The sequence below is a fragment of the Monodon monoceros genome, unplaced genomic scaffold (genome assembly GCF_005190385.1).
Source record: "Monodon monoceros isolate NGI ecotype Baffin Bay Population unplaced genomic scaffold, NGI_Narwhal_1 Super_Scaffold_19, whole genome shotgun sequence".
Classification (NCBI taxonomy): Eukaryota; Metazoa; Chordata; class Mammalia; order Artiodactyla; family Monodontidae; genus Monodon; species Monodon monoceros.
This window is the reverse complement of record NW_021703775.1, coordinates 18789811-18816332: the sequence shown is the minus strand read 5'-3', so window position 1 is coordinate 18816332 and position 26522 is coordinate 18789811. Positions and strand designations below refer to the sequence as shown.

Below are 26522 nucleotides of genomic sequence, written 5' to 3'. Positions count from 1 at the left end.
GAAACGAAAGTCAGATGGCACCTCTCTACATCATTTATTATTTCTTCACCCAGTGGGTGAAAAGACAATAATAGTCTTTTTCAAAAGATTTTTCAGCATGAGTAATGAACATGGGCCAGGATAATAAGAACAAAGTACCCCTGTAATCCAGCACTTGCTGATTTGTCTTTGCGATCTATCATGATGTCTGTGTGAGTAACTTGCAGCAGGCAGCATTAGTTATTGAGTCAGCCTATTTAAGCCTATAATTATATGATGACAAATCAGAGACATAGAATTATGGCTGCAAATTGAAAATAAGAGGGTGCACTGAATTGATGAGATGACAGATGGTCGAACTTTTGACCAGAGAAGTGTGTTAACTTGGTCGAAATTGTGAAGGAGGCAAAAGTTGTCTCTGACAGAGGCAGTTGCTCTTTCCAGCAGCCTGTTCTCTCCTGTTACTTTGTGTTCTCATTCAGAGAAATTCTTCTCTGAAAATGGTAAATTCATCTAAGAGGAGGTTATGGTGGGAGAAAAGAATTTAGTACCCACTCCAACATTGCTCTCAAATTCTGAAATTAGAGTGACTGTTTGTTTCCTTTATGTGTTCCTGTCTGCTGCTTGTCTACAATACTTTATGAGAAAGAGAGAGAGAGAGAGAGAGAGAGAGAGAGAGAATGAATGAGAACAATCATACCCTGATCTGATGAAATATAGAAATGATCAGGCCCTTTGTTCCTAAACATGACATCTTATAAACTCTTTCCTCACAAGCTGACATAGTTAAAATTGATCAGCAACAACTCTTGGGCATTTAACCTTCATGATAAAATATATTGTTTGGAGTCACACAAACCTGATTTGAAATATGAACTTGGCCAAGCTGTGCGGCTTTGGGGTAATTTTCTTAACCTGTCCCTGCCTCGTCTCCTCGTGTGTGTGTGTGTGTGTGTGTGTGTGTGTGTGTGTGTGTGTATTATATATATATATATATATATATATATAAAATATATATACAGCATCCTACTTCATAATGTCATTAGGAGAAATGCATGATGAAATATATCACGAGTTATTACGTAATGTTAAGTTTAATGAAGAAGATGATGATGATGCTTGTAGCACAAGGTAGTCATTCATTAGAAGGCTGACCAATAATTTAACCTGAAAGAGCTAGATAATTCAGACCATCGTGCAAGTTTTAATTTGAATTAATGAGACAAGGACCTCAATTTTCCAATTTTCCAATTCACTTCACAGCCTGAGACAGGTAAAAGTCACCCACTCCTTAATTTCTTATGCTTATTATCCTGCTTTAAAACCAAGTGAGTAGAAATGGGCACATTAAATTTTAACCTTTTAAATCATTATTTATAAACATTTATGTACTTAAAGCCTTAAAATGTAAGACTCTTGCTCTGTGTTTAAGAAACTAACATATCAGTTTGGAGGTCCATGGACTTTAAAAGTCATTTTTCATCTTGGGATTGGAAAAATAATCCTTTTGAGATTGGAAAAAAGCTCTTTGAGATTTAGATTGAAGAAAAAGATTCTGGGCTGAGTGGTCATTGGCTTGTGTCAGTGATTTGCACTTTCATTTAATAAATAAAGTTTAAAACAATCACAAAAAAGTGGTTGGATATTCAAAGGAAAAGCTAGGAGCATGGAACAGGGTGGTTAGAAAACTTTGTGAATTCAAGTCTCTGATGCCACTGACTTGGGGTCCCAGATCAACAATCTGGACAGCTGTGCTTAGCTACACAGAAAGCAGCCAAAAATCTCAGACCGCCCCAGGTGATCACATGACACAAACAGAAAAGCTGATTTGTTGTCTTTCCCTTTGGTCATGAAAATCATTTTTCTCATGTTTCCTTAGTTTGAGGGAATGAACAATTGCATGTCATATATTTTGTATTCAACTTGATTTGAATGTAGCCAGCCTCTAAATTTTTTTTTTCCTAGCTAGAACGGCTTTAATGTGTTAACATTTCAAACTGCTGAGTTACATTGATAAGACCTAATTAAAACTCATGTGTTGAATTTTAATTTGATTAACTTGCAAATTTCACAGTTTGTGATCTACTGTTTATAGATAACCTTTTTTAAAATTTCAGTTTCAGAAAAGGTCAATTATGAATTTTTAAAAGCTAAGAGCATTTTAATAATATTTAGGAAACAACTTTACTTCATCGATAGCTATATAAGCAGAAGCAAATATAACGACTCTTACACCCAAATCACACACCATTAAGTGCATTATGCGGGCGGAGCACACCTAGAGTCAAAATAACATCTTCTTATACAAATCTGCTCTAAGGAGCCAGTTTTTCTTTGGAATTGTGCCCTTATGGAACGTATGTCAGTTCTGTTAACTTCTCTCAAACTATGTTGATGCAGTGAGTGGAAAAATGGGTAAGCAGTCAATCAAGAGATATGTATTTAGCTTCTACACTGTGCAGGATGTGGGGACTCTACCCTCAGGAAGCTCAAAGAGAAGTTGGAGGTAGGGCATTACTCGAAATTAGAGAGTTAGAGCAAGGGAGTTAACATTCAAATGCTAAACTGCACAATGTGAAACTCAAGTGATACAGTTGACAGACACGTGTACACCCTTTAATGCACAAATTAACCCTTTTGGAACAATGACAGGTTTATTGCTAGAATCTGGAGATTGAATGTAGAGTATGGAGGTCTGTCAGGTAGTTTTATAGATTCTTTTACAGAGAAGCACCTAACGGATGCTTTAAATGATGCTAGTTAGGACTTGTGAGGTTTAAGTAAAACATGATTATCAATTTTGTATGAGGACGACAGATGAATCTAAGACAGCATTAGAACATCAGACAGGGATGCTTCAGGAAACTTCTGCAAATCCAAACCTATCTCAAAGGTATTGGAAAAGCTAGCAGCCTTGCAGTTAGTATGATATTGCATATGTGAGTTTATAACAAGCTCTTTTGTATATTAGCTATCTTTAAAAGTACTGTAAAATATTTTTCAAATATTAGTATTTTAATACTTTAACTATTGTATTTGCACAAGTCTGGCTTTTAAAATATGGATTGTAGTTTTTGTATACACACGCACACACATATTGATCTACATAAGTATATACATTCATCATACACACACACTCACATGCTATTTGTATAAAGTCACACACATGCATGAATGGGATTTCATAGACATGGCTGTCTATTAGTAAGATGTAGCATCTGGGAAGCTGCTGGTTCAAGGACACTTTATGCAAATCAGACAAAGGCACCCCTTTACCCTGGGCAGATGAAGGCTTGTCTAGGATGCTCAGCCTGGTGGACAGAGCCTAGAGTTTTAGTGATCTTTGCCCCACTGGGCTGGGACCACTGGGCAGTGTCTAACCCGCATGGTCCTGCATGGTGATCCCATTGTGCATAATGGTTAAGTATGGTGTTAGCTGACCTGGGTTTGAATCCTATTCTTATAGCTCATTAGTTGTGTAATATTCAGAATTTAATTAACTTCCCTGGATCTTGGTATCATCATTAATAAAATAAGGGTAATAATAGTATTAATCTTGTAGAATAATTAAGTAGATTAAATTTTTGACATTCATAAGCCTTTTAGTACAGTACCCAGTATACATGCCTGTGTTCAAGGAATCATGTCAATCTTCTATTTATAGAGAGTCACATAGTATCTGAGCCCATCCCTTCTCTTTGATGGCAACTAAGTAATAAGCTAGAGAAGCAGCTAGAAGAAAACTCATACAGAAATAACGATAATATAATGTTAACAATAATCTCACACATGCTTACTTTCATTTTACATTTATTATTTCATTTTCTGTCCACCATAACATTTTGAGGTAATTGTTTACTATTCTTATATTATAGAACGTTAAGGATGTGATACAGTAGCAATGAGGCCTTAACCCAAGTCAGTTACAGAGCCAGGTTGAGCCCAGTTTTTCTGAGCTTATATCCACTGATATTTCCATTATATACCAGCTACCTACCTCTCCTTTGAACAATTCACTCACATTGGGAGGAACTTTACAATATAGAAAGAAGGTTTTTTTGTGCTATTTACTTGTCCTTTGCAACAGCTGTTGGTACCCCAAATCATGCTCTTCTGGAGAATATGTGCATCCCAGAATGAGAGGGATATCAGTGCTGACACACTGATCCACGTGGTCCTTTCAGTGAAGCAGGTTGTAAATGGTCCTTTGAGGATGCATTGAGGTGATGTCAAACATTTCATTCAGTGCCTGCTACATAAATAGTGTCTAACAAATACAGTTGATTCTCTTTATTCAAGGCCCTTATGTTCTGTAAAGTCACCATGAACACTTAATTAGCAACTACGGAATCATTGCTCCTAGGGGAAATGCAGGGTTAGCTTCCTGAGAGCTGCTAGTCTTAACATTTCCTTCAACCCAACAATATGTAATCTTGTTTAATGAGTGTTTCTGTTTAGATACCTTATTAGATAGTTTTGGTTCATGAACATTGAGCTCACAGCTGGGAGCACTAAAAGTCATGCCTGAACGAAGTTCATCTAATACATGCATTTTCTCCATTAGGCGCATCGCAGCCTTTTTGTGCTTAGAGACACAAGACAGCATTTCAGCACTAGGATTGGGGGCCAAGTTAGACAGCAAAACCACCAATAAAAAGTGCCACCAATAAAAACCACCAATAAATATGTGGAAAATGTGGTACTAAATAGATTGCAGAAAGGACGCTTCTTTATGGTATGAGCGCTGAAACAAGAAAGCAGAGAAACCCTTGTTCGGCCTCATCTGGGAACATGGTTGTCGATGACTCAAAACTTTGGTATCTCTGCATATGTCTGTTAATGTCTGAAAGCACCACAAATATTGATTTGGGGATTTCAAATAGATTTTAGAGAGTAGACAAATTTGCAAATAAAAAATCTGTGAATAGTGAGAATCAACTGTAGTTTTTCCTTTTCTACATTCCCTTACCTAGCAACTATTGAAAATCAACCTTTGCTTCTTAATCCTAAATTTTATCCCATCACAGCTTCCCTGTACATACTCATAGGCTCTCCAGGGAGCCACGTTCGACCCAGGATTTCCATACAGGAGGACTGGGAATAGGTATGCCATCCCTGATGTGCCCTGCATAAGGGATTTTTGTTTGGCATCTAACCATGAATGGCTTCATTAACACTCACAGGACATCTCCCCACCCCACTTGGGATGCTCAGATATTCTTTAAAATTCTTTTCCTTCCCAGCAACAGAGGCCTGTTTTCTTATTTTCTGAACAGATTTCAGTGTTGAAAGAGGTGCATTCTTTCATCTGGTAAAAGTTTCCCAAGACCAAATATAAAAATCGTCAGGAATAGATTCTTTTGAACAAACATATGTCATCACAGCGACAAAGAAGTTCTGTTACTGTCAATGTGCACGTACCTTTGGATCTCTTATTTTTTTGTATGTTGGAACAGGGACAGGGAATGTGGGGACCTTACCAGTCTGTGCGTTTGCATTCTTGGGGCTGGAGAAAAAGTACTTTCCAGAATGGTGGGGCAGCCTATCATCCTTGTCAGGGTCTGGCTTTGCCATTAACTGGAGGCAGAGTCACCCTCCTGTCTGTACTTCTTTGTCACCATTAGTCACACTTTTTCTGTAACCCACACAGGCCATCATGGCACAACTACCGCAAGAGGAGAAGGCAAAAATAGCTGAGCAGGTGGAGATATTCCACCAAGAGAAAAGCAAGCTGGATGCTGAAGTGGCCAAATGGGACGACAGCGGCAATGATATCATTGTGCTGGCCAAGCAGATGTGTATGATCATGATGGAAATGACAGACTTCACCAGGTGAGGCCTGGAGACAGGAAGAGGAAGATTTTCTCATTAAAAATAACAGAAGCATAACAGTGTGTATTAGCATGTGAAAAGCCTGCTGAAAAATTAAAAGACTACATCAAAGCAAGGTAGTGGTATTATAAAATTTACATGTGTAAGTCAAAGTGATCTGGACCTGGTTCTTAGCAGATAGGTCTTTTTGGTCAAAAAGAACAGATTCATTTCTGTAATTATTATTGTTTTAATTATCCATCCTAAGTCAGTCATAAAATCAAACCCCTGGGGCTTGGGTGACTCATTTTTGGTCTATGCTGTTTTGCAGTGTGTTTAAGTATTATTCTGAAGATAAGGTGTATGATTTGTTAATACCCCTTTGGAAAAAAATATCTATCTATATATATGTGTGTGTGTGTGTGCATGTAGACATGTAATATGGTTTAATGCCAGCTCATGATTTAGCATTAATCTCAGCTCATATTTTATGCTTACACACAAAGAATCAGGTTCAACTCTCTGATTCTGTAGTTTTGACAAGGAAATTAAACATTGTATAAGTTTTAGATCCTTTTGCTCTGAGCAGTGCTTTTACTAAATCAAGATACCAGTCAGAATTTTGTCAGGAGCCTTTTCCTCATCAGGGGTCATTGCTGTTTCTGCCATTGCATTTTTAGTTTCCTCTTTAAAGGGAGATGACATTTCTGCCCTTCCTACCACCCAAAGGGCAGACAAAGGGAGAGCAAAGCTCAATGAAAGAGCCCTGGATTTTTAATCCAAATACCAGGTGATTTTGGACCTGTCTCGTACTGTCTTTATTCATTTGTACAATGGGAAAATAATACTCTTCTTATCAACTTTCACAGGAGAGTTTTAAAATCCAAAGAGGTAATGAAGTTACAAATTATGCTGCCATATGAATGAAAGCTATCATTTTTCTGTAGATTTCTTTTTTCTGAGAAACACAGACACACACAGATACATGAGAAAAGATGTTTTAATGATTCAACACGGTATTTGTTATTAAAGTTATATAAGATGTGTGGCAATGTAAAGACACTACCTTATGGGTGACAATTTTTTAAGTGATTGTTGAGTGCTTTTAATAAGAAAAGCCTACAATTAATTATAGGTTATAATAAAATATGGCACATCTCTGCCTTTTTCCCTTTACCTTTTGCCTCTGGCCAATATGTACTAATGACATCACTTGGTCCTTTCTCCAAATATTTAAAAATTGTTTTTGACTTTAGTGGAATGACTTTAAAGTTATGAGGGTGACCTTCGAGATTTTAAATGTCATTGTATTCATTAGAAGTTCAAATTTGTACATTTGGCTGGTCTTTGTCGGTTTCACAGATTTATTTCACACAAAAAATAATAGTAGGATAACTCAGTCTGAGCCACTATTTAAGTCTAAATTTCCTACAAATCAGACTATCATGGCAGCCCACAGTCATTGCTTTTCAAGGCCTGTGATGACTTAATTTGCTTGCTTTCAACACTATTCGTACTTTATCTGATGGATATTATACAATCCATTAATAACATCACTTGAACAAATAATCTCATTAATTTAAAGTGAATGATGAATCAAGTCATGTTGCTAGTTTAGATCAGGGAGACATTTTATAATGCTCTAGATTATATATAACTGTGTCAAGGAAGAGAGATATACTTGAGGGGGTCTTGTTAGATGATGTTAAATAAGACAGACTTTCTATCAGTCAAAGCATAGTTTTAAAAGTGAAAAGAGGGCCACTTCAGCTCCTGAGGGATTTTGTATAATCATTTTATGCTGATTTGAATAATGAAATGTCTAGAGTGCTACTAGTTACAATTTTTTTCCACTGCCTGATGAGTAGTTTTGTGCCCCTTTGTGAGGGCAAAGGGAGGATACAGTTAATAGCCAGAGAAACAGGAGAGACTGTGAATTGGGAATGGAGCACAGGAAGCTGAGGTTTTGCTGCTGCCCCCATCTGCCATGCAAAGAGGTAGCTAATTTGAGCCTTTCTTTGTGCCTCTCCCATAAGTTCACTGCACTTGACCCTATGCATTATTAGCCTTGCATTTTCCACTTTAAAAAGGAATAATTTCAGCTCTATACCTCTAATGGCTCTTACGTATTATGTTCCCTTATTTAAAGGAAAGGATATAGCTGAGTAGGAATTGCAACTTGACTACTCTCTTCAGATCTTACATTTAAAGGGTGTTTGGGTAGAAGAAAAAAAAAACTTGCATTTATTATTTTGTTGTTTTATTCCAATCAGTAGCTAAGTCATTAATTTGATTCAGTAATCTCAATGATATCCACTCCATTATTATTAAAATTGGAGAGGTTCTGCCTCATTATTTGTGTAATAACTTCTTCATGGTGGATAAAACTGATTATGCCTCATGTCTGTTTCCTGTTCAGTTCTTGACTTCCAAGAACTGAACAGGAAACAGTTCATCATCTCATGGTGATGGCATAAATGCTGTCCTGCATAGGGTGAATCCATACCTCTCATGTCACTTTCAGAAAGAAATAGCATGGGCCAGTCTTGTATCCCAATAACAAAAGGTGTGCAGATGGCAGCAGTTCAGGAAAGAAACCCAAGTTTAATTGTACAGCAAGGGACAAAGCTGTCTCTTGAGATCAACTGTAAGTTCTGATCTTGAAAGGAACTGGGTTCAGGCTAAAACAAAAAGTTTTCAGGGTACAATCTACTGCTAAAGTAAAGAATCATGTAATCAGCCTGCTATTCCCAAATTTCATTCCTGCCTTGGTATGGACACTCAGGGCTTCAGCCCAAGTGACAGCTTGACTGGTCTTCCGGTTCCAAATCTTGACTCTTGTCAGTTCATGCCATGCCATATCTGGCCATTAAAGGACATCCATCTAGCTCCCTTTGCACCAAAACTTTCTTTCCTCTTTTCATAGAATAATATAAAAATCTTGAGTTTGCTATCCAAGGCCTACCTTTACTGACCCTTAGATTCCTTCTCAATTTTGTGCATATTTGTATTTCTACTTCAAGACCATCATATAAATGTTACTTCCTTGAATAATTCAACTTATGGTACTACAGTCTCACCTGATTTATCTTTAATCCCCAGATTAATACAACTTTTCCACTGCGCTGTCTTTAGACTGCTTCAGCTAATTGGTGAAAGTGGTATTTCCCAACTATGTTTTATGGACTGTGGTTCTGAAAACAGGCTTCTATGATTCAGTATATTTACAAATATACTCCTTACTTACTATATCTCATTACTGGAGAGTCACATCATATATTGATCTGTTAGAGGTACTGAGAAAACTATAGTAAATAAATGTTTTTAATTTGGATTAACTCAGAATTTAAGAATTCTGGGTACTGAGTACATTGACTCAGAATGCACTCACACATTGATTTTTCTCATTAATACCTATTACCTTTTCATGAAATAAATATGAATTAGTTGTTAAATTGTGGATAGCAGTAATGCAGTAATAGCTTTCCATGATTCTCTTTTTTTTTGGAAGTGACCATTTCCTGGGAAAGCTTCCAAATATTGACCCTTGTATAAGAATCCCCTATTAGCAAAAGAGAGAAGGTTACACGAACCTATACAGTAGAGCCAATTCTATGGCTTGATATTTTTCCAAGAAAACTAAAAACATGTTCCAAATGGAACAATAAGATGGCTTTTGTCTTTAAGGTCACAAGATTCCTCAAAGCACCTTTCAAAATGCCCAAAGTAGAGAACCTGATTAAGTTAGGGAAAGACAAAGGGTATAAACCATCACTTTGGGACTGGGAACTACAGCCAGTGGAACTAGTCCCTTTGTCCATACTGCCTTCCACTAATAGGAAGACTCAGACTTCTGATCTTTTCTGGGCAACACCCCTGGCAACACCATTCTCCTTTCTGTCTCTATGAATTTGACTACTCTAGTATCTCATATAAGTGAAAACATACAGCATTTGTCTTTTTGTGACTGGCATATTTCACTTAGCGTAATGTTCTAAAGGTTCATCCATATTGTACATGTCAGACTTTCATTCCTTCTTAAGGCTAAATAATATTTCAATGAATGTATACATCATGTTTTACTTATCCATTCATCTATTCTTGGGCACTTGGATTGTGAATAATATTGCTATGAACATGGGTGTACAAATATCTCTTTGAGACCCTGCTTTCAATTCTTTGAATATATACCCAGGAGTGGAATTGCTGGATCACATGGTATTTCTATGTTTATTTTTTTTTAGGAACCACTGTACTGTTTTACATAGCAGCTGCACCATTTTACATTCCCATCAACAGTGCACAAAGGTTCCAACTCCTTCCCATCCTCGCCAAGACTTCTTATTTTCTGTTTTTGTTTGTTTTTATAGTAACTAACTTAATGAGTGTGAGATGGTATCTCATTGTGATTTTGATTTACATTTTCCTAACAATTAGTGGTGTTGAACATCTTTTCATGTGCTGATTAGCCATTGTATTCTTCTTTGGAGAAATGTATATTCAGGTCTTTTGCCCGTTTTTTAATCAGGCTGATTAATTTTTAGTGTTGAGTTCTAGGAGTTTTTCTATATTCTGGATATCAACCCCTTGTTAGATATAGGATTTGCAAATATTTTCTCTGATTCTGTGGGCTGCCTTTGTATTCTGTTGATTGTGTCCTTCAATGCACAGAAGTTTTAAAAATTTTGATATAGTCAAATTTGTCTATTTTTGTTGTTGCTGTTGCCTGTTTTATTGGTGTCGCATGAGAGAAATCATTGCCCAATCCAACATCATGAAGTTTTTCCCTTAACTTTTCTTGTAAAATATGTATAGATTAGCTCTCATGATCCACTTCCAGTTGATTTTTGTATATGGTATAAGATAAAGGTCCTGCTTCATTCTTTTGCATGTAGATATCAATTTTCCCGATATCATTTGTTGAAAACACTGTCCTTTTCCTGTTGAATGGTCTTGACAACCTTGTCAAAAATCTGCTGGGCTTTCTATTCTGTTGCATTATTTTATACATCTGTCTTTATGCCAGTACTACACTGTTTTGATTACTGTAGCTTTGTAGTAAGGCCCCCAACTTTGTCCTTTTTTAAGATTGTTTTGGCTATTTGGGGTGCCTTGATAATCCATATGATTTTTTAAGATAGATTTTTCTATTTTGGCAAAATTGCTGCTGGGTTTTTAATAGGGATTACATTGATTGCTTTGTGTAGTATTGATATCTTAATAATATTAGGTCTTCTAATCCATGTACATGAGGTGTCTTTCCATTTATTTTTGTCTTTATTCATTCATCCATTGATGGACACTTAGGTTGCTTCCATATATTGAGTATTGTAAATAATGCTACAATGAACATAGGAGTGCATATATTTTTTAAATTAGTGCTTTCATTTTCTTCAGATAAATACCCAGCAGTGGAATTGCTGAATCATATGGCAGTTCTATTTTTAATTTTTTGAGGAAACTCCATACTGTTTTCCATAGTGGCTGCACCAATTTATATTCCCACCAATAGTGCACAAGTGTTCCCTTTTCTCCACATCTTTGCCAACGTCTGTTATTTGTTGTCTTTTTGATATAAGCCATTCTGACCGGTGTGAGGTGATATCTTATTGTGGTTTTGGTTTGCATTTCCCTGATGATTAGTAATGTCGAGTACCTTTTCATGTACCTGTTGACCATCTGTATGTTTTCTTTGGAAATGTGTCTTTTCAGGCCCTCTGCCTGTCTTTAAATTGGATTATTTTCTTTTTTGCTATTGGTTAAGTTCTTTATATATTTTAGATATTAACCCCATATCAGATCTATGATTTGCAAATATTTTCTCCCATTCAGTAGGTTGCCTTTTCATTTTGTTGATGGTTTCCTTTGCTGTGCAGAATCTTAAATAAATAATTTGTATTAGGTGCTTCTGACAATATCAGTATTATGTTACTTAATGAAACTGTTTTTGAAGTCTTTCTTCTTTTCCTATATTCTGGAAGAATTTAAATTGCATTGGGATTATCTTATTTTTAAAGCAGTGGTCCCTAACCTTTTTGGCACCAGGGACCAGTTTTTGGAATTTTTCCACAGACTATGGGGTGGGGGGAGCAGGGAGCTTGCTTGCCTGCCTGCCTGCCACTCACCTCCTGCTGTGTGGCCCAGGGGTTGGGGACCCCTGTTTTAAAGGTTTAGTAAATTCCTCTGAGAAACCATCTGGATTTACTGATTTTTTGACCAGCTTTCTCTCTGACAGCCTTACTTATTTCTTTCATGGAAATCAGATTCTTTAGAGTTTTCAAAATCTACTTTCTAGCCAGTGTTGGTAAATTATATTTTCCTAGAAAGTTATTTCATCCATGTTCTCAAATTTCTTTACATGTATTTGAGGAAACTAGTATTGTAATGCTTCAAATGTTCTGTTCTTTTAAGATAATTTAAATCTTACCTTTTTTTACTTTAGAATATTTTTCTCCTATTTTTTTCTTGATAGCAAGCTAAGTATATTTTCTATATCAGTTTTGCCTTCCTTTTTTTTTGGAATCGATTTATTTATTTTCTGTGTTCTGTTATTTTCTAACTCATAAATCTCTTCTTATATTTTTAATTTAATTTTTTATTGAAGTATAGTTATTTACAATGTTGTGCCAATCTCTGCTGTACAGCAAAGTGACTCTGTAATAGAGACATTTTTTTTAATATTCTTTTCCATTATGGTTTATCACAGGATATTGAATATAGCTCCCTGTGCTATACAGTAGGACCTTGTTGTTTATCCATCCTATATGTAATCGTTTACATATGCTAATCCCACACTCGCAGTCCTCCCCTCCCCCACCCCCCTCCTCCTTGGCAACCACAAGGCTGTTCTCTATGTGTGTGAATCTGTTTCTGTTTTGTAGATAGGTTCATCTGTGCCATATTTTAGATTCCACATGTTAGTGATTTTTATTAGTTTCTTCCTACTTTCTAAATTCTTGAGTCAGATGATTATTGTTTTTGTTATTTCTTGCATATTAATATCTGTAGTTATGGCTATTTGTGTTTCTCTGAGATTACTACTTTAGCTATCTCATCAGAATATAGCAAAAAGAGTACTAAATTGTGATTAGGGACACAGAGGTTGCAGTCCTTTTTCTCTCTCTTATCACTCTCTGCATTATCGTCTTGGGCAGGTCACTTCGCTTCCTCTTCGGGTTTCAGCTTTCTCAATCAGAAAATGAGGAAATATTTGATGATCCCCAAATTTCTACATTGCTCTCTAGTTTCTTGTAATACATCCCTGTCATCAACTTGTGATTCCAAACATTTGAATTGAGTCTGCAATGTGACCTCTAAAGTCTCAAAATTTTAAATACAATATAATAGTGAGTCTATGTACTGTAGTCTCTGGTGTAATCACAAAAGACATGCTTCTAATCATGCTTTAGCTGCAATATGGGAGTCTCAGCCTCAAACAAATTCAAGTCTCTATAAATGTTCTTTATTAACTTAGCACATTTTGTCAGAGTCAATCAACTGTTGAAAGTTATCATGAAAAGTTCATGAGAAAGCATTTCCTCAAGTCCTTTGAAATTCTTGGAGCAAACAAACACCAAGATTGTTAGTAATGAAAAATCAAGCATAGTGCAACCCTTTGTGAATGGGTTAAGATGAAGGCAAAAGGTAACAACAAATATTTTGTCAGAGTAAGTTTGCAAAAAAGATTTTCTAAGGTTTGGAAGTTACAGAGAAATAAACAATAATGAGAGTAATATTAAATATTAACAGATTCTGCCTCTAACCTTTCCTTTAAAAATATAAACCAAAAACAAAATAAAAGTTTATTTAGAGATAATTTAAAAAAAATAATGTGAGAGAATGGGAGCCCAATTGTCCAGATTCTTTAATTCATCCATATTATATCAAATTCACATGTAAAATCTCTGTCCATATTTTAAAAATCTATACAACAACTGAAAAATAATCAGTGTCTTTTGTGGAAGAGTTAATGTTACCACAGCAAAATGAAATAGCTTGCTTTGAATTTCCCTATGTACGTGTTTAAGCACTGACATGAACACAATATATTTTACTTTTACCTACTAACACTGAAAATGCCAGAGGCAAAATTAAGAGGGAAACAAAATGCCCTTCATTTACATTTATTTTCTAAAGTCATTTTAAGGCTTCCATTTTATAAAACATTATTATATAACAATGGCAATCATTGCCCAGTCTCTATGCATTCTAAATAAATCACTTCTGAGTGGTTTTTCTCTATATTTTACCACATGTCTTAACTATAGGTTTATAAGTTTGTAGACCTAAAAAATGCATTGATTTTTAGATGCATATAAGGAGACCAGTAACAATGCTAAAAATATAAGGATGAATGTATTTAGTCTATTATTTTATTTACCTCTCAAGAAAAGTGAAGAAAAATCATATCATATGCAACATTTTGTTTAAAGATTTATGATGCAGCATAATTTCCTTTTCCTTTCTAATAAATATTTAAAAGACAAGTAATTTTAAACAGTTCACCTAATTGAAAGCCTTATGTGAAAATACTGGGAAAATGGTTCAGCATAAATACATCTACTGTCACACAGTGTTCTGTGCGTCTTCCTTCGTAAGTCAGTCCCAGAAACATATAAACCAGCAAGAGTAAGAGCTCAGCAGATTTCTGAAATTCTTTGCAAACAGTTCCCAGTTATGGACAAGAGACAGTGGCTTCTTAAGGAGCCAAAGTGGACTTAAAAATATAATTAACATAATAATAGTGCAGAGCATGGTATGAAAGACAATGCATGTGCATTTATTTTGGCTAGCCTCTGATTTAAATTTAGAATTTATCACATGATTTGCATAAGCTTAGATGAGTTATTCACTTTAGTCTATTTTTCTCTTCTCTAAAATGGGAATGATGATGCCTACTTGTTAGGGTTGTTATGAAGACAAATGTATATACAACAGCATAGACACATGGTAAGCATTTACATATTAAATTCCCATTGCTCTTGTGGTGATCATATTTTTTAAGGGACCACTGTTTAAAATATATAGAAATGCATGTAAAGAATAAAATGTGAGCATGCACATCCAAATAGGGAAAAATATTCCCTAAAAATGAATGCAAGTAAATTGAATTATTTACATGGAAATTGAAGTGAATCAAGAAAACATTCAAATTTCCTCTAACTTGGTCAGAGCCAAATCAAATACAAAAGCAGAGTCCTGGACAAACAATATGGTAGGTGTGTCTATTTCCTGTCATAAGTGGATTTCTAATTATGTTGTGTCTGTTTTTTCAGAGGCAAAGGCCCGTTGAAAAATACATCTGATGTGATTAATGCCGCCAAGAAAATTGCCGAAGCAGGCTCTCGAATGGACAAATTAGCCCGAGCTGTGGCTGATCAGGTAATATAAGACAGAAGAGCAAGCACATGCTGAGTGGGGTCATTAACTAGCTCTTGCGTTCTGTAATGGGTTTTATGCACTCTATAAAATGCCCCCGAAGAATGAATTGTAGAGAATCGCTACCATTTTACAAACTGGCCTCTAACTCTGTGGAGACTGAGTTGATGCCAAAGGTAGGTTCAGTTCAGAGGGACTAGTAAATCCAATCATCAAAATTCCTTGAGAAAGAAGAGTACCCACTTTTTAAGAGACATAATCCACAAGGAATCATGGATCCCGGCTGTCCTCATTCAGAAAGTCAAATACACTGCACAAGGAGGAAGAAAAAGAAAGAACTTTACTTCTGGTTATAACTGATCTCACTGTAATGATGCTCTCATAATAATTTATGCTCTAGGATAAATGGGATGAATCCACATAGTCAAGAACATCCAGATTTCAGCTTTATTTTCATCCAGACTCAAAGGGCATCAGAGATTAATGAAATTCTCAATAGTATCTTTTATGCTTTTAGACTGAACTAAGATACATGTTAAAATAGTTCACAATCTGAATGTTGAGTGTTTGAGCTTATTTCCACACTTTTCATCTTATTTTGCTGAATTAGAACTCTAAAATCCTGTTCTAAATATGTCTTGTTGCAATAATGGGCCATTTCTTTTAAGGGTACTTTAGGCAATATACTTTTCCAGATAGCTGATGCTCATCTCTTTAAGAAACCAGTGGCTTACAGTTTGAACTGTTTTAAAAGGAAAATGTTTTAAAATATAAATTAAGATTCTGAAATAGAGAATATTACATAAACTGCTATTTACATGGAGAAAATATTATGAGCATGAATTTGCCTACTAGACTACAAAACAGTTATGCTCTCTGGAGACAGTGAAAGTTTTTGAATTGTTTCCTCCCCCTTAGATGGTCCTAGGCTCCTATGACTTTTTTTTTTTTTACATTTTTATTGAAGTATAATTGCTTTACAATGGTGTGTTAGTTTCTGCTTTATAACAAAGTGAATCAGTTATACATATACATATGTTCCCATGTCTCTTCCCTCTTGCGTCTCCCTCCCTCCCACCCTCCCTATCCCACCCCTCCAGGCGGTCACAAAGCACCGAGCTGATATCCCTGTGCTATTCGGCTGTTTCCCACTAGCTATCTATTTTATGTTTGGTAGTGTATATATGTCCATGCCTCTATCTCGCTTTGTCACAGCTTACCCTTCCCCCTCCCCATATCCTCAATCCATTCTCTAGTAGGTCTGAGGCTTTATTCCTCTCTTACCCCTAGGTTCTTCATGACATTTTTTTTTTATTAAATTCCATATATATGTGTTAGCATACGGTATTTGTCTTTCTCTTTCTGACTTACTTCACTCTGTATGACAGACTCTAAGTCCATCCACCTCATTACAAATAGCTCAATTTTGTTTGGTTTTATGGCTGAGTAATATTCCATTGTATATATGTGCCACATCTTCTTTATCCATTCATACGATGATGGACACTTAGGTTGTTTCTATCTCTGGGCTATTGTAAATAGAGATGCAATGAACATTTTGGTACATGATTCTTTTTGAATTTTGGTTTTCTCAGGGTATATGCCCAGTAGTGGGATTGCTGGGTCATATGGTAGTTCTATTTGTAGTTTTTTAAGAAACCTCCATACTGTTCTCCATAGTGGCTGTACCAATTCACACTCCCACCAGCAGTGCAAGAGTGTTCCCCTTTCTCCACACCTTCTTCAGTATTTACTGTTTCTAGATTTTTTGATGATGGCCATTCTGACTGGTGTGAAATGATATCTTATTGTAGTTTTGATTTGCATTTCTCTAATGATTAATGATGTTGAACATTCTTTCATGTGTTTGTTGGCAGTCTGTATATCTTCTTTGGAGAAATGTCTATTTAGGTCTTCTGCCCATTTTTGGATTGGGTTGTTTGTTCTTTTTTGTTATTGAGCTGCATGAGCTGCTGATAAATTTTGGAGATTAATCCTTTGTCAGTTGTTTCAGTTGCAAATATTTTCTCCCATTCTGAGGGTTGTCTTTTGGCCTTGTTTATGGTTTCCTTTGCTGTGCAAAAGCTTTGAAGTTTCATTAGGTCCCATTTGTTTATTTTTATTTCCATTTCTCTAGGAAGTGGGTCAAAAAGGATCTTGCTGAGATTTATGTCATAGAGTGTTCTGCCTATGTTTTCCTCTAAGAGTTTGATAGTTTCTGGCCTTACATTTAGGTCTTTAATCCATTTTGAGCTTATTTTTGTGTATGGTGTTAGGGAGTGATCTAATCTCATACTTTTACATGTACCTGTCCAGTTTTCCCAGCACCACTTATTGAAGAGGCTGTCCTTTCTCCACTGTACATTCCTGCCTCCTTTATCAAGATAAGGTGACCATATGTGTGTGCATTTATCTCTGGGCTTTCTATCCTGTTCCATTGATCTATCTTTCTGTTTTTGTGCCAGTACCATACTGTCTTGATTACTGTAGCTTTGTAGTATAGTCTGAAGCCAGGGAGCCTGATTCCTCCAGCTCCGTTTTACATTCTCAAGATTGCTTTGGCTATTTGGGGTATTTTATGTTTCCATACAAATTGTGAAAATTTTTGTTCTAGTTCTGTGAATAATGCCAGTGGTAGTTTGATAGGGATTGCATTGAATCTGTAGATTGCTTTAGGTAGTAGAGTCATTTTCACAATGTTAATTCTTCCAATCCAAGAACATGGTGTATCTCTCCATCTATTTGTATCATCTTTAATTTCTTTCATCAGTGTCTTATAATTTTCTGCATACAGTTCTTTTGTCTCCTTAGGTAGGTTTATTCCTAGATATTTTATTATTTTTGTTGCAATGGTAAATGGGAGTGCTCTCTTGATTTCACTTTCAAATTTTTCATCATTAGTGTATAGGAATGCCAGAGATTTCTGGGCATTAATTTTGTATCTTGCTACTTTACTAAATTCATTGATTAGATCTAGTAGTTCTCTGGTAGCATCTTTAGGATTCTCTATGTATAGTATCATGTCATCTGCAAACAGTGACAGCTTTACTTCTTCTTTCCCGATTTGGATTCCTTTTATTTCCTTTTCTTCTCTGATTGCTGAGGCTAAAACTTCCAAAACCATGTTGAATAAGAGTGGTGAGAGTGGACAACCTTGTCTTCTTCCTGATCTTAGTGGAAATGCTTTCAGTTTTTCATCATTGAGGACAATGTTGGCTGTGGGTTTGTCATATATGGCCTTTATTATGTTGAGGAAAGTTCTCTCTGTGCCTACTTTCTGCAGGGTTTTTATCATAAATCAGTGTTGAATTTTGTTGAAGGCTTTCTCTGCACCTATTGAGATGATCATATGTTTTTTCTCCTTCAATTTGTTAATATGGTGTATCACATTGATTGATTTGCGTATATTGAAGAATCCTTGCATTCCTGGAATAAACCCCACTTGATCATGCTGTATTATCCTATTAATGTGCTGTTGGATTCTGTTTGCTAGTATTTTGTTGAGGATTTTTGCATCTATGTTCATCAGTGATATTTGCCTGTAGTTTTCTTTCTTTGTGACATCCTTGTCTGGTTTTGGTATCAGGGTGATGGTGGCCTCATAGAATGAGTTTGGGAGTGTGCCTCCCTCTGCTATATTTTGGAAGAGTTTGAGAAGGATAGGTGTTAGCTCTTCTCTAAATGTTTGATAGAATTCGCCTGTGAAGCCATCTGGTCCTGGGCTTTTGTTTGTTGGAATATATTTAATCACAGTTTCAATTTCAGTGCTTGTGATTGGTCTGTTCATATTTTCTATTTCTTCCTGGTTCAGTCTCAGGAGGTTGTGCTTTTCTAAGAATTTGTCCATTTCTTCCAGGTTGTCCATTTTATTGGCATAGATTTCCTTGTAGTAATCATGATCTTTTGTATTTCTGCAGTGTCAGTTGTTACTTCTCCTTTTTCATTTCAATTCTGTTAATTTGAGTCTTCTCCCTTCTTTTCTTGATGAGTCTGGCTAATGGTTTATCAATTTGGTTTATCTTCTTAAAGAACCAGCTTTTAGTTTTATTGATCTTTGCTATCGTTTCCTTCATTTCTTTTTCATTTATTTCTAATCTGATTGTTATGATTTCTTTCCTTCTGCTAACTGTGGGGTATTTTTGTTCTTCTTTCTCTAATTGCTTTAGGTGCAAGGTTAGGTTGTTTATTCGAGATGTTTCCTGTTTCTTAAGGTAGGATTTTATTGCTATAAACTTCCCTCTTAGAACTGCTTTTGCTGCATCCCATAGGTTTTGGATTGTCGTGTCTCCATTGTCATTTGTTTCTAGGTATTTTTAAATTTCCTCTTTGATTTCTTCAGTGATCACTTCATCATTAAGTAGTGTATTGTTTAGCCTCCATGTGTTCGTATTTTTTACAGATCTTTTCCTGTAATTGATATCTAGTCTCATAGCGTTGTAGTCGGAAAAGATACTTGATACAATTTCAATTTTCTTAAATTTACCAAGGCTAGATTTGGGACCCAAGATATGATCTATCCTGGAGAATGTTCCATGAGCACTCGAGAAAAATGTGTATTCTGTTGTTTTTGGATGGAATGTCCTATAAATATCAATTAAGTCCATCTTGTTTAAGGTTGTGTTTCCTTATTTATTTTCATTTTGGATGATCTGTCCATTGGTGAAAGTGGGGTGTTAAAGTCCCCTACTATGAATGTGTTACTGTCGATTTCCCCTTTTATGGCTGTTAGTATTTGCCTTATGTATTGAGGTGATCCTATGTTGGGTGCATAAATATTTACAATTTTTATATCTTCTTCTTGGATTGATCCCTTGATCATTATGTAGTGTCCTTCTTTGTCTCTTCTAATAGTCTTTATTTTAAAGTCTATTTTGTCTGATATGAGAATTGCTACTCCATCTTTCTTTTGGTTTCCATTTTCATGGAATATCTTTTTCCATCCCCTTACTTTCAGTCTGTATGTGTTTCTAGGTCTGAAGTGGGTCTCTTGTAGACAGCATATATATGGGTCTTGTTTTTATATCCATTCAGCCAATCTGTGTCTTTTGGTGGGAGCATTTAGTCCATTTACATTTAAGGTAATTATCGATATGTATGTTCCTATTGCCATTTTATTCATTGTTTTGGGTTCGTTATTGTAGGTCTTTTCCTTCTCTCATATTTCTTGACTAGAGAAGTTCCTTTAGCATTTGTTGTAAAGCTGGTTTGGTGATGCTGAACTGTGCCACCTTTTGCTTGTCTGTAAAGGTTTTAATTTCTCCATCAAATCTGAATGAGATCCTTGCTGGGTAGAGTAATCTTGGTTGTAGATTTTTCTCCTTCATCACTTCAAATATGTCCTGCCAGTCCCTTCTGGCTTGCAGAGTTTCTGCTGAAAGATCAGCTGTTAACCTTATGAGGAATCCCTTTTGTGTTATTTTTTGTTTTTCCCTTGCTGCTTTTAATATGTTTTCTTTGTATTTAATTTTTGACAGTTTGATTAATATGTGTCTTGGCATGTTTCTCCTTGGGTTTATCCTGTATGGGACTCTCTGTGCTTCCTGGACTTGATTAACGATTTCCTTTCCCATATTAGGGAAGTTTTCAACTATAATCTCTTCAAATATTTTCTCAGTCCCTTTCTTTTTCTCTTCTTCTTCTGGAACCCCTATAATTCGAATGTTGGTGCATTTAATGTTGTCCCATAGTTCTCTGAGAGTGTCCTCAGTTCTTTTCTTTCTGTTTTCTTTATTCTGCTCTGCAGTAGTTATTTTCACTATTTTATCTTCCAGGTCACTTATCCGTTCTTCTGCCTCAGTTATTCTGCTATTGATCCCACCTAGAGTTTTTAATTTCATTTATTGTGCTGTTCACCATTGTTTGTTTCATCTTTAGTTCTTCTAGGTCCTTGTTAAATGTTTCTTGCATTTTGTCTATTCTATTTCCAAGATTTTGGATCATCTTTACTATCATTATTCTGAATTCTTTTTCAGGTAGACTGCCTATTTCCTCTTCATTTGTTAGGTCTGGTGGGTTTTTATCTTGCTCCTTCATCTGCTGTGTGTTTTTCTGTCTTCTCATTTTGCTTATCTTACTGTGTTTGGGGTCTCCTTTTTGCAGGCTGCAGGTTGGTAGTTCCCATTGTTTTTGGTGTCTGTCCCCAGTGGCTAAGGTTGGTTCAGTGGGTTGTGTAGGCTTCCTGGTTGAGGGGACTAGTGCCTGTGTTCTGGTGGATGAGGCTGGATCTTCTCTTTCTGGTGGGCAGGTCAATGTCTGGTGGTGTGTTTTGGGGTGTCTGTAGAGTTATTATGATTTTAGGCAGCCTCTCTGCTAATGGGTGGAGTTGTGTTCCTGTCTTGCTAGTTGTTTGGCATAGAGTGTCCAGCACTGTAGCTTGACGTTCACTGAGTGAAGCTGGGTGCTGGTGTTGAGATGGATATCTCTGGGAGATTTTCACCGTTTTATATTATGTAGAGCTGGGAGGTCTCTTGTGGACCAGTGTCCTGAAGTTGGCTCTCCCACCTCAGAGGCACAGCACTGACTCCTTGCTAGAGCACCAAGAGCCTTTCATCCACATGGCACAGAATAAAAGTGATAGAAAGAAAGAAAGAAAGAAAGAAAGAACAAAAGAAAGAAAGAAAGAAAGAAAGAAGGAAGGAAGGAAGGAAGGAAAGAAGGAAGGAAGGAAGGAAGGAAGGAAGGAAAGAAAGAAAGAAAGAAAGAAAGAAGGAAGGAAGGAAAGAAGGGAGGGAGGGAGGAAGGAAGGAGGGAAGGAAGGAAAGAAAGAAAGAAGATAAAACAAAATAAAATAAAGTAGGATAAAATAAAATAAAGTTATTAATATAAGAAATAATTATTAAGAAAAAAAATTTTAAAAAGAAAAAAAAAAACGGATAGAACCCTAGGACAAATGGTGGAAGCAAAGCTATACAGACAAAATCTCACACAGAAGCATACACATACACACTCACAAAAAGAGGAAAAGGGGAAAAAATAATAAATCTTGCTCTCCAAGTCCACCTCCTCAATTTGAGATGAGTCATTGTCTATTCATGTATTCCACAGATGCAGGGTACATCAAGTTGATTGTGGAGCTTTAATCCGCTGCTCCTGAGCCTGCTGAGAGAGATTTCCCTTTCTCTTCTTTGTTCTCACAACTCCCAGGGGCTCAGCTTTGGATTTGGCCCCACCTCTGTGTGTAGGTCGTCAGTGGGTGTCTGTTCTTCGCTCAGACAGGACGGGGTTAAAGGAGCAGCTGCTCCGGGGACTCTGGCTCACTCAGGCTGGGGCGAGGGAGGGGCATGGAGTGTGGGGCGAGCCTGCGGCAGCAGAGGCCTGCCTGACATTGCACCAGCCTGAGGTGTGCCGAGCATTCTCCCGGGGAAGTTGTCCCTGGATCCTGGGACCCTGGCAGTGGCGAGCTGCACAGGCTCCCCGGAAGGGGGGTGTGGATAGTGACCTGTGCTCACACACAGGCTTCTTGGTGGTGGCAGCAGCAGCCTTAGCGTCTTATGCCCGTCTCTGGGGTCCGTGCTTTTAGCCGCGGCTCGCGCCCGTCTCTGGAGTTCCTTTAAGCAGCGCTCTTAATCCCCTCTCCTCGCGCACCAGGAAACAAAGAGGGAAGAAAAAGTCTCTTGCCTCTTTGGCAGGTCCAAACTTTTCCCCAGACTCCCTCCCGGGTAGCCGTGGTGCACTAACCCCTGCAGGCTGTGTTCACGCAGCCAACCCCAGTCCTCTCCCTGCACTCCGACCAAAGCTGGAGCCTCAGCTCCCAGCCCTGCCCGCCCCGGCGGGTGAGCAGACAAGCCTCTCGGGCTGGTGAGTGCCGGTCGGCACCGATCCTCTGGGCGGGAATCTCTCCGCTTTGCCCTCCACACCCCTATTGCTGTGCTCTCCTTCGCGGCTCCGAAGCTTTCCTCCTCCGCCACCTGCAGTCTCCGCCCGCGAAGTGGCTTCCTAGTGTGTGGAAACCTTTCCTCCTTCACAGCTCCCTCCCACTGGTGCAGGTCCCATCCCTATCTTTGTCTCTGTTTTTTCTCGTTTCTTTTCCCCTACCCAGGTACGTGGGGACTTTCTTGCCTTTTGGGAGGCCTGAGGTCTTCTGCCAGCGTTCAGTAGGTGTTCTGTAGGAGTTGTTCCACACGTAGTTGTATTTCTGGTGTATCTGTGGGGAGGAAGGTGATCTTCACGTCTTACTCTTCTGCCATCTTCCCCTCCTGGCCCTCCTGTGATTTTTGAGTTGCTTACTATAATTGTTCTCCCTCATTCCTTAATATGACTGTTTCTCTAAATCCTTGTTGTCTTCAGCATCCCCGATTTTAGAATCCTTCAAGTCAATACTAGATTTACTCATCTTCCAAAGTCTGAAAAGAAAAATACATGATTAAACTATTAGGATTACATTTAAAATAAGCCTACAGATTGTCTCAATTTAACTTTTTTTATACATATGATGGCTAATCTGAGGGAATGTTTTCTGCTTTCTTTTGCATTTTTGAGGAATACTCAATAGTATAGTTAATTCATTTAAATATTATCATAATTTGAGAATTTCCTGAAATTTGTAGGAATTGAAATTTGTAACATTATTAAATTGCTAATTTCAGGACAATGCCAACTGCCAAGCTTCCTACAGTTTGCAACATAGGTTGAGCTCCATATGTAACCCAGGAAGTTCATGTAAAAGAGAGGGGAGGGGGCTTGCCTGGTGGCGCATTGGTTGAGAGTCTGCCTGCCGATGCAGGGGACACGGGTTCGTGCCCCAGTCTGGGAAGATCCCACATGCTGTGGAGTGGCTGGGCCTGTGAGCCATGGCCACTGAGCCTGCGTGTCTGGAGCCTGTGCTCCACAACGGGAGAGGCCACAACAGTGAGAGGTCCGTGTACCGCAAAAAAAAAAAAAAAAAAAAGAGAGAGGGGAAGGACTTCCCTGGTGGTGCAGTGGTTAAGAATCTGCCTTCCACTGCAGGGGACATGGGTTTGATCCCTGATCAGGGAACTAGATCCCACATGCATGCCACAACTAAGAGTTCAAACGCCACAACTAAGGAGCTGCTGGCCTCAACTACGGAGCACGTGTGTGGCAACTAAGACCCAGCACAACCAAAATAAAAATAAATAAATAATAATATTAATTTTAAAAAATTTAAAAAATAAAAGAGAGGAGAGACAACGAACTTACTTGAAAATATTCATGCATACATGCAAACATACAGAAATGTGCCAGCCAGGAAAGAATGCTGCATTTTTTCTGCAAATGTTGAGGGAATTGTTTGCAAAATGTTGGAATGAGTGGAATGACCAGAAATTGGTGGGTGGTTCTGAAACCAGGTTGTGTTTGGACAGACTCCTTAGGAGTGAGAGTGGATGGAGTTTGGATGGCCTTTCCATTATACTCTGAATCTCAGTGGCTGAAACTATTTCTCAATATGTTTAGGCTCCTTGAGGTCAATAGTTTTTTATTGTGATTCTTATTTTTGATTTTGTAATTTTGGATACTTATTTCCAACAATCATGTAACATGAAGCATAACCCCAAACAGTTTTGGTATCTGGAAAACACACCACACATGTACACACACAAATATCCCAGGATTCGAGAGGTATTTTGAGAGTGTGACAAAATATTAAAATGCTATTTACTGATGATGTAACAACAACAACAAAAAAGAGATGAAGTTAAACATAACACTCTCTTTGTGGTATTCTTCTTATCATCAATTGTGGAGCAACTTGCAATTTTTGCTAATGCTTCATCTGAATGGGGCATTTCTTTCTCAAATTTTGCATACATTTCTACTATTTCCATGGTATAAGAGTTATTTTTCTTGGCCCATCATGCCTTTATGTGTGTTTTAAATACTTTAGTTTAAATAATAGAATAGAATGAGCATTTCCAAAATGTCTGTTGCTTGCCTTTATCTTGCTGGAAAATATTTTTATGAAGATTTGAGATATGCACACAATATAAACTTTTTACAGACTGTTGCATTTTTAATTACTGTTCCATTGAGATAGAACTTCCATTTTAATTTGCTACAAGGTATTTGTATCAAAAGCCTTGTCAGCCCTCTAGGGAGATATCATTTTAAAGTTATTTCTTTTCAGTATATGAGTCTCTGGAGTAGGATAAATATTACAGTATTAAGTACTTGTAGGAAGCTAAAAACAGTCTCTGTGGGATTCTTTCTTGATAAATGCAGTTAGTGAAAAAAATACCACAATGGTAAGTGTTATGTATACAAAAGACCCCTTTGTCATTTATTAGATAAATAGCTGTGTCAAATGACTGGCTTCACAGTATTAATGAAAGAATTCCCTTTCTTGAGCTTGAAGGAAACTTAGCTGGAGTCTTTGTCTCACACTCTTATTCTAAATAACATACTTTGGTTTGGGCTGTAGGTACTCATTTCTTACAATGTTTCATCAAGGATCTGGTGATTATATGTCCTTTGCAAGTGTCAGATTGAGTCGGAACAATAGAATGTCCTGGAGAATTTTGAGCTGAACTTTGGATAGCAATAGAAATATATTTCAATTACTGGATAGCCATTGGCATTGAAGCTTCAGAAATGCTTTAGGGAATCATGTAAATGTCTGTGGAAGTGTTCAGCTCTGCTCAGTGTGTATTTGATGGATATCTACCCACTTAAGTTACAAAGAGAATTAAAAATCTATGGTCACCAGAATTTTTTTGAGAATTCAAAATCTTTGGTGCATCCTTTGAAGGGTCTTATTGTTACACTTATGAGCTTATTTCAATTGGCTTCAAATTCATTTCACTCAAATCTTTTTCTTTTACAGTGGTCTTGATCCTTCTCAGAGTCTCTTGTTTAAAGGAAGTTTATCATGTTGCTAAAATTTGGATAAATATGGAATTCCAAGAAGTATAATAGAGTTCCTTTAGTGAATGATACTTGTCTTAGAAAGCCAAAAGAAACAAGTGCATTTTCCCCCAACTAACTGAATTAAAACTCTATCTTGTACTACGGCAGAGAGACTGCCACACAGGATGATTTCCTTCTAGCACCTGTTGCTTTGTTCTCTGTGTTAAAATAACTTTGCATGTAGTGAACGTTGAATGGGCCACTCGGGAAAAACCTATAGAATATTGTTTTCTTAGCAGTTTAGAAGATAATTGGTAAAATACTCATAAATGTATCCGGAAGTCCCAATAAGACTTTCCGGGAGATCATCAATATTTTTTGTATAGAATTTATCAAAGTAGAGCTAACCATTCTAACCTATTGGCTGTGGCCTTCCTAAAATGCACTATAAAGAAGTTAAGTTGAATGGTTGTAATTAAGGTATATGACAGTGAAATCTTTTCTTCTCACAGCTTTTATATAGCAAGTATTAGAAACTGAAGAGTACGTAC

The 26522-nt window shown here is 37.0% G+C and overlaps 1 protein-coding gene across 4 annotated transcripts in view; it reads left to right on the top strand.

The window, feature by feature from the left end:
- CTNNA2 (catenin alpha 2) overlaps positions 1–26522 on the top strand; it is a 1229110-nt gene that overhangs the window by 1158790 nt on the left and 43798 nt on the right. For all 4 annotated transcript variants that reach the window (XM_029231357.1, XM_029231356.1, XM_029231354.1 and 1 more), the window contains 2 exons: positions 5630–5811; positions 15066–15171. In XM_029231357.1, coding sequence (XP_029087190.1) covers positions 5630–5811; positions 15066–15171 — 288 coding nt within the window. The remainder of the gene's footprint in view (positions 1–5629; positions 5812–15065; positions 15172–26522) is intronic.